Below are 9,539 nucleotides of genomic sequence, written 5' to 3'. Positions count from 1 at the left end.
TACAATACAAATTTTTATCTTGGACATATAGAATGAAGCAGAGAATAAGGCAAAATTTAAAAAATATAATAATTGTGCTGGTAATTTATATTTACCTGAAGTTTAGAAAGTAGTTTGAGATACAAGCAAATAGATAGAATATGATATAATTTGGTTACATTTTTAAAATTTACTTTATTTAAAGAACATGCATCACATAGTTGACATAGTTGACTAAACATTTATTTCTAGATAGGTGAGAGCAAAGTTGTTTAAAACAGCTGGAGCCAAACCTGTTGCATCTATCAACCATAATCACCACTTTGACTATGGCCCTGCTCATTACTCCTTTATGATTCTCTGTAAGACACCAATCTGACCAAAATCCAGGAATGTCAGTATTTGACTGATGTCACCAGGACATTCTTTAAGTGAGTGTAGGCAACTCCCCTACCACACACTTTCATAATTCCAAGAGAATTGGAAGCTATACCTACACCCAAAAAAAGCTACACATTTTTTTTTTTTGGTTTTGGGGCCAGCTCAGGGGTTATTCCCTGCTATGTTCTCAGAAATTGCTCCTGGCTTGGGGGACTATATAAGACACTTGGTCAGCTGCGTGCAAGGCAAATGCCCGACCATTGCACACTGCTCCAGCCCCTCACTTTTTTTTTTTACAATTTTTCTTTCTCTTATTTGAACACAAAGGTATTGTAATAAAATATGTCAACTATGTGATTATGCTCTTTTAATAAAGTAAATTAATTGTTTAAAAATAGAAAGAAAAAAGGAGAGAAAAAGAAAAAAGGAAGAATTAAAATGACAACCAAATTTGTGAAAATTATTGTACATCCAATGAGACCATTAAGTCATTGGAAGAAGGATCAGTAAGCTCTTGTTGGTAACTGGCCATTTTATTATTTCATTTGTTTACTAACATTAAGTAATCTCAGTTACAATTGGCATCTAAATTTGTGTGTTCCTATGGGGATGACCACATCAAACAAATGAAGTTACTACATGGTTATAAATGCGGCCATGTGGTCCAGGGATTCAAAATATTATTAATGATACTGAGGCTTTTTTGGGGCATGCTCTCTGCTGCCAGATCTCCTTAGAGTAGGAGAACATAAAAGCAGGGACCCCACACTCACTCTAAAATGCCCTGGTATCAGTCCATCTACTGACATACCCAGAATTTGGTCAGATTTCTGTAATTTGATTAAAATTTTTAAACAGAGAAAGGTATTTTTACTCACAAGTAAAATCCTCTACTTCAAGAAGATTGCTGTCATCTAAAAGAACTAAAAAATAGAAGACAAAGGGCAGGTGGGATCCAGTAAGAAAAATTTTACAACAATAATAAAGAATCAAGATTGATAAATGATAGACCTATTGAATTTAATTGTAGTAAGTCTCAGGTCATGGTAGAATATGATGTTGCCCACTAGAGAGTGATTGTCACTAAAAACAAAAAAGTCACTTCATTTCTAAGTATACTAACTCTAAGTAGTATTTCAGCAAACTGAGGAAGAGAAATATGTGAGAAAAGTCTGTAATAAAATTTCAAAAGTTGTCTCCTGACTAGTGGCACTTGTACATTCAAGTTACACATAATTCATATGTAAGCTCAACTATAATAACTTAGTCATATTTTATTGAAAATGCTTAACTGAAATATATAAATTACTGGAAAAGCAGAATAGTTTCTTGCCAAATTGTTACTTCATATTTTCTAAATTTCTGTAATTTTAATCTTATCTTAGAATTAGTATTAATATTTATTATCATTTACATTCTTTACATAATTGTACTAGCAGAGTCCAATTTTCTTTTTAACAGAATTAAATTACTAGGTTAGTAGAAATGTTAAATTTAAATCATCTGACTAGTAGAGAAATTGGCCTTAGCATCAATTTATAGTAATTGTATAATTGTTCAATATCTGAATGAACACTTCAAAAGAGAGCTTCCATTCTGCCAACTGCTGCATTATAAAAATATTTGCTTTTTTCTAGCAGAGATTCTACTAAAACACTGTCAACTTGGGTCCTTCCATCAAACCAATAAATAAATGACAAACTTTATTTATAAAAGCATTAGCTCTTATGGAACAATGTTATTATTTTACTGTTTCATAATAATATTTTAAATATATTTTCAAATATAAATTTACAAATTATAAATATATATTAAAATAAATATATTTTCATTTGTTACTGCAGATATTATTGAAAAGAAAACTAGATACAATTTAAAAGCACAAGCACAATTATGCACTCTAAAATTTCAAATAAAAAGTAAAGGAAAACTTGGTAAAATGTGAAATCATGCAAAGAACCGACCATTTGCCATCAGTTGGATAAAACATAGTGTGTGTGTGTGTGTGTGTGTGTGTGCCTGTCCATGGATGCAAAACATATATTTGATTCATACAAACGGCAAAGGTCAGGTTTTGGCATGTTCCTTAAAGATGTATTTATTCAGGTAAAATTGTATAGGTCAGATATTTACATATTGATACAAATTTTGTGTATATTATACAGCATAATATTAATCATTACTGTAAGAGCATTTCTTTTCTGTAAGAGCATTTCTTTTTTTTCCCTAGAGAGAGATTTTAACCTGGATTCTTTTTTTTTGTTTGTTTGTTTTTTGTTTTTTGTTTTGTTTTGTTTTTGGGCCACACCCGGTAATGCTCAAGGGTTACTCCTGGCTATGCGCTCAGAAGTTGCTCCTGGCTTGGGGGGCCATATGGGATGCCTGGGGATCGAACCGAGGTCCATCCAAGGCTAACGCAGGCAAGGCAGGCACCTTACCTCTAGCGCCACCACCCGGCCCCAGACCTGGATTCTTTAGAAAGAACTAAAGTACAAAGCCATAAAAAGCAACAATATTTCACTATGTAATCTACAGTAGAGAAAGCATCACATTTTCTTTAAATATTAGTATTGGTTGTATCACCCAATTCTTCCATCATTAATTCCTGTTTTGGTTTCTCACATTTCCTGTAAAAGAAACTTTCCTCATGTAGGTTTTGAATCGTAGAGACCTGGGGTAACTGATGAAATGTATTTTTAACCACGTTGGTTTTAGCTCTTCGGGTATAGGCTTTTGGGGCATAGGCTTCCTTGGACTTCCGTTTCTTTTGGCAGAGCTGGAGGTAAAAAGCATCTTGGAAACCACGACGAAAATTTTCATTGAAGAAACCATAAATGATGGGGTTGACACTACTGTTGCAAAAGGCAAGCCAGTGTGCAAAGGGGTAAATATAGATGTTGATGATCCGAAGTTCATTTGGAGACAGATCAGCATAATCTGAGAGCATCATCAGAGTCCATAGTGGCAGCCAGGAAAGAATAAAAAGTAAGGCCACAATCAGCAGCATCTTAATGACCTTCTGCTTTTTTTTGGACACCACATGGCATCTTTGTTGGTTTTGTTTGCCTTTGTTGATCTCAGTACTATTGCAGAGTGAAATTCCAATCCTTCCATACATAACAACAATGAGGGAGAGTGGAGCTAAATAAATGTTAGCAAACAGAATAGTAGTGTAAATCTTTCTCATTTCTTGATTTGGCCATTCTTCCCGGCACCAGTAGACTGGGCTGGTTTTATTCTGGAAGTTGAGTTTCACTCTGTAATATTTTTCTTCTTCTACATGTAACATTATTGCAGATGGAAACATAATGGTGATGGCCAGGAACCAGATAATCACAATAATAACAAATGCTGTCTTGACAGTGAGCTTTGATTTAAAAGGGTAGACAACGGACCGGAATCTGTAGTTAAAGGGAAACATCAGTGAGATACTGCCCCTAACTTAGCTGGACTATGAGATTAGATTTATTTATGTACATCAGTATTACCTTCCAAAAATATAGAAGCTAACTTTAATATAGAAAGGTACACAATGTCATTTTATGTAATTAATATATGAGACAAATTGTAACTCAAAATAAATGGAAAAAACTCAAAGAATGGTAAGTGCCATATATTGAGCACAAGTCTTTTCCTTTTCTTTTTATTGTCTCTATGTATCCTCATTTAAAAGATGAGAAGACATACTTTTAAAACAAAAGTATTACCCATTATTACATGAGATTAACATGTGAAAATCATGTAAAGATAGCTCCAATCTATAGTCCACATTCTTAAAATCTCCATGGAGATGATGTGGTTTATTCTCACACTAATTGTTTCCTTGACCAGGTAACTTGCTTTGATCAATGGGACATTAGTAAACATGACATAGAAACATTTATCAGATGGGGCTAGAGTTATAGCACAGAGGGTAGGGCATTTGCCTTGCATGAGGCTAATCAGGGTTTTATCCCCAGAAACTCATTTGGTCCCATGCGCCTACCAGGAGTGGTTTCTGAGTGCAGAGCCAGGATTTCTGCACTCCTAAGTGCCTGAATGCCTCCGGGTGTGGCCCCAAAACACCAAAAAAGTAAAAAAGAGAAACATTTACAATGGGATGTTTGAATGATTTCAGTTACAAAACGCAGAATGGGAGAACCACAGAGAGGCACCCAGTGCATTCAAAGAATCATGAGAAATATTACACTATTATTTTAAGCAAGTGTTATTGGTATTTGGATCATAGATATTCTCGGTTTTTTGTTTTATATGTTTGCCATATGATCTTTTTCTTTTGGTGAACATAGTAGTTCAATGTAGAATAGACAAGATTCATGTTACTGCTATTTTATTCTTATGAATTCTTGATGTTACTATTATTGGCACCAAATAAGAAATCATAGCATTATACACCTGCAAAATAGCCACATTTTTCAAAATTCAATTAACCTATATAAACTTTTATATTTTTCTGATGCTTTGAAGTGGTATGAGAATTACTACTTTTCAGATTTGCTAGAAAGTAAACTAAAACTTTTTTGTTTTGTTTTGTTTTGTGGCCACACCCTGTAATGCTCAGGGGTTACACCTGGCTATGTGATCAGAAATCACTCCTGGCTTGGGAGACCATATGGGATGCTGGGATAGAACCCAGATCCGTCCTGGGTCAGCTGTTTGCAAGGCAAACACCCTACTGCTGCACTATTATTTCAGTCACAACTTTTAAGTGAAACTTACCATTCCTAAGTAGCTACCATAAATAACTTATCTGAGATATCTTCATGTATTGTTGAGTACATTTGAACTCACTGCTCTATTCTTGGAATAGTTTTTATTGCACAATAGTCTTCTATCTTAATTTCCAAGCTTTCTTTTAAATTACTAGTTAATGAATTCTTCCATTTATTCACCTTTAAATTATGCATAACTTCAGAGATATATGGCTTCTTGGCAATAGGCCAATGAATTTAATTTATGATAAAAAATTAACTTAATAATTACATGCATTTACCTATAGTAATGAAAGAAACCATGTAAATCATGAAGCAAATACACCAATGTTAAAAATAGGATCTACCAGATTTTTTTCTGATGTAAATAATTACATTTATTTTATTTATTTATTGGTTTGGGGGCCACACCTGGTGACACTCAGGGGTTACTCCTGGCTATGTGCTCAGAAATTGCTCCAGTCTTGGGGAGATCATATGAGACTCTGGAGATCAAACCCAGGTCCATCCTGGGAGCAGTGTGCAAAACAAACGCTCTACCGCTACGCTCTTGCTCAGGCCCATTTATTTATTTATTTATTTATTTATTTATTTATACATTTATGCATTTATTTTAACTACTGGTTTTGTTTTGAGGGTAATACCTGCAGTGTTCAGGGGTTACTTCTCACTCTGCACTCAGGAATCACTCCTGCCAGTCCTCGAGGGACTACATGGGATGCAGGTCATTAATCCTGGGTGGGCCACTTGCAAGAAGGGCCCTACCAACTACTCAACTCTTTTGCTCCTATCTGATATTTTAAATTTTCTCTTTTTTGTTTCTCTCCTTTTTACATGGACCATTATATATTTATCTACTTACCTATCCTGGATAGTCTATTAGGCACTATTAATAATAAAATAAAGTCATACAGTTAATTAGCAATGCAACCAAAATATATAAAAATATGAAACTTTTCTGTTGACTTAAATGCATATGTGATATATATATAGTGATACGATTTTATGATACAAGATAATAATATAAATATTGCTATTTGTTTTCTTTTGTGGACTCTTCACGTACAGAGATATCCTCCAGATCTCATTTCAAGTTCTATCTTTGTTTTTGACTTTTGTTTTGGAGTCATACCTGGTGGTTCTGGAGGGCTATTTTAAATTTGCTGTTAAGACATTTAATTTGCTGTTAAGAGTTCCTAGTGCTGCTCATAGGGCATGAGTTCAAATTAGGGATCAAATCTGAGCCTTCCAAAGGTAAAGTATGTGCTCTAGCCTTTTGGCTATTTCCCCGGTCCCTTCCTTTCTTTATTTTTATTGTCACTGCTTTTGTAGATAAATTAATATTCTCCCACCTGAGTAATAAATTTTTATTTTTCCTGCTCTCTCTTGCTCTAACTGAATGCTAAACAGTTTTCACATATTTTACTAAAATAAAAATAAATTACTATTCACTTAAAAGACTCTATCAGCTTCTATTATTTTAATACCAATGTCAAAACTTAAACTGAAAGTACATCTATAACAAACTTGCTCTTTCTTCTTTCTATGGACACTCCATTCCCCTATATTCTAGTATCCAAAATTTCAAGATGTTATTTTGTTTTGTTTAAGGCATATAGTTTATAATAACTTTCTAAGACAGGCTGAATTGACTAAAACAAGCATAATCCCAAAGTATTTTATTTAAAATCATAAAAATTTCAGTGGTTTTGTTTTGTTATTATTCAACCTTCTGTAGATTTAGGCCTTATTGAAAAGTTTGCTTTGTTGAATATAATTTTGGGCAGATAAATGGAAATTTATTAAGCTATATACTTTCTCTAGTTCTGTATATTGGTTGTAGATAAGCATTTTTGCATTGTTTTTATTTTGTTGCTGACTTACCTATCCACTGCTATTGCAACTAAAGTAAAGACTGAGGCTGCAACTGATATTCCCTGGACCAATCCACTCATTTTACACATTGTACTTCCAAATGGCCATCCTGAAAGGAAAATGATAGGTTAATTTTTAAAACAATTATATATGTGAACATATATATATATATATCTACTTTCATTAAAATATGAATAGAAAAGCTTGAAATCAAGATGGATACAACTACTTTTTAATGCTAGATCTAAATTAGACATAGGACCTTGGGACACAAATTAATTTTTTACCTCATATTTTTTACTTTTCTACAAAACTAAGAAGAAGAAGAAATAAAAGATAGGGGCCATAGGCCAAATGGTCTCAGATGCATTGGTGGAGGAAAGAAAAACATACAACAGAACTAAATAGCCAAGCCAAAGTAAATGACAACAGAAACAAGAGACCTAAACTTTAACAAACTAAGCTTAAATGAACCTGCTATACTGGTAAAAAGGGTGGAGGTATAGGATGCACTCTGGGATCATGGGTGAGGGAGGTCGACACTGGTGGTGTGAATGGTCCTGACTCACTGTAAAAGGAAATAAAAGGAAAAACAGGAAAGAAAGACAGTGAGAGAGAGAGAGGGTTAGAGATAGGGATGGAGGGAGATGAAGGAAAAGGGAGATGAGAAAGAGGAAGAGAAAGGAGAAAAGTGTCTGTCATTTGGGCAAGGTGGGGATAGAATGACAAGAGGTTTACTGAGAAAAATGGTGGTGGAAAATGAACGCTAGTAAAGAGGTAATCTTGGAATGTTGCATTATCAAAACTCAACTATCAACAACTTTTTAATTCATCTCTGATGACTTAATAATAATTTTTTAAGTGTCTGCCTCTTGGGATGAGAGGGATACAAAAGGTTAATGAATATAAAAAAAGTATGCAGCTTATTTGGGAAGGAATGTTGAGGTTATTTCTTGTTGGTAAATAAAGTTTAAAATTAATAAAATAAATTAATCCATTTTAATTTTTATTTATCACAGTATCTTTAAAGTATACATCTTTGAAAATATAACTTTATTAATGATAAATATGATAAATGCAGAATATATATGTGAATATTTATTCTAAACTCTTGCTGACTTGAACTCCTGAAGAAAGAATGGGACAGATATAAACTCTGGAAACAGATATTCAGTAAACTGTTGAATACCATGAAAAAAATGATTTACAGTATTGTATGTGTTATTTTAATTATTCTCTTATTCTGTTGCTCCTTTTTACTGTAGATTTGGAATATGAATAACTTGAGCACTGTTCAATGATTAATACAGCAAGTATCAGGTAGATACTATACATCAAAACTGTACCTAGTTTTAGATTCCAATACATATTACTACTGTAGACTCTAGATGTTTTTTTTTCCCAGATAATATAATGCTGTGTAAATATTAATAATATGGGCCCAGAAGCACTCTAGAATAGTAACTAAACCACTATAATATGAAGTGACTTTTATTGCAAATGTATATGGTCACTGGTAAACTATCACTTTTGAAGAATTTCTGGGATACTGCTTTATATTTCCTCAAAATATAAGTAGCTAATCTCAGGGATGTACATATTTATTTAATGTTAGGTTGAAGACTATTTATCAATTTCAAGCAAATTTATTGGTACAATTTTAAAGTCAGCTTTACTTTAAAGTCAGTATCCATAAGTCTTAATATTCCAACCATGGCACATGTGCTCTGAAACATTTTATGCAAATACAGGAAGTACTACTCAATTTTTTATGACCTGGACTTTATAAAAGAGCTTGAACTCTTTGATATTGACACTTGTGCTACTTTCTATCTACAGGTTCTTGTTATTACCTAACAACTTGTATTTATTTATTTTTGTTATTTATGTTTATTTATATTATATAGTTTATTATTGTCTTCCCAATAAAGGAAGATCCTATGAGCAGTTCTAGGAATAATCTAAATAATTCAGTACATTACCCTGTGGTTGCAGTAATACAGGACAAACATTTTTCATATCAATTTAGCACTGAACACAAATTAGCATACCTGCTATAATATTGTCCAGCAGCGTTATAGGCATACAAAATATGCCAACTAGTAAATCACTTATTGCCAGGTTCAAGATGAAGAGGTTAGTAACTGTGTGCATATGTTTATTTCTCATTACAATAAAGCAAACCACTGTATTCCCCACCATGCACAGAAAAAAGATTAGGGAGTAGGAAATAATGAAAACTGCAGCCACTTGAGGGTCATGTAGATAATAGTTTACATATGTAGTATTGTCGTCAGAATACAAGTACTGCTCAGTGTTGTTAATGCTCCACATATGATGCCAGTTTTCTGACGAGTTTGAGTCCAACTTCTCACTCATGATGAATCTAAATAAGGGAAGACAAAAGAAGAGACCTAATCAGAAACCAGAACAAATAAATTCTGTAGCAGAATTTTTTAAAGAAAGAAAATGCTCTATTTTTTAAAATAATTTTTATTGAGACCAATGTGAATTACAAGTCTTTCACAGTTACATTTAAGGTACATAGTGACAGTGAATTAGGGCTATTTCTACCACCAGTGTTGACCTCCC

The 9,539-nt window shown here is 33.3% G+C and overlaps 1 protein-coding gene across 1 annotated transcript; it reads right to left on the bottom strand.

Moving 5' to 3' along the window:
- Positions 1–2,855: 2,855 nt before the first annotated feature.
- On the bottom strand, positions 2,856–9,329 carry NPFFR2 (neuropeptide FF receptor 2). The gene is made up of 3 exons (XM_049789917.1): positions 8,999–9,329; positions 6,957–7,056; positions 2,856–3,761 (listed from the first exon to the last, which is right to left on the bottom strand). The coding sequence occupies exons 1-3, from the start codon at positions 9,324–9,326 to the stop codon at positions 2,918–2,920; spliced, it is 1,272 nt and encodes a 423-aa protein (XP_049645874.1). The 5' UTR covers positions 9,327–9,329; the 3' UTR covers positions 2,856–2,917.
- Positions 9,330–9,539: the final 210 nt, after the last annotated feature.

Source organism: Suncus etruscus, chromosome 16, assembly GCF_024139225.1.
Source record: "Suncus etruscus isolate mSunEtr1 chromosome 16, mSunEtr1.pri.cur, whole genome shotgun sequence".
NCBI lineage: Eukaryota > Metazoa > Chordata > Mammalia > Eulipotyphla > Soricidae > Suncus > Suncus etruscus.
This window is presented reverse-complemented; position numbering and strand designations above follow the sequence as displayed.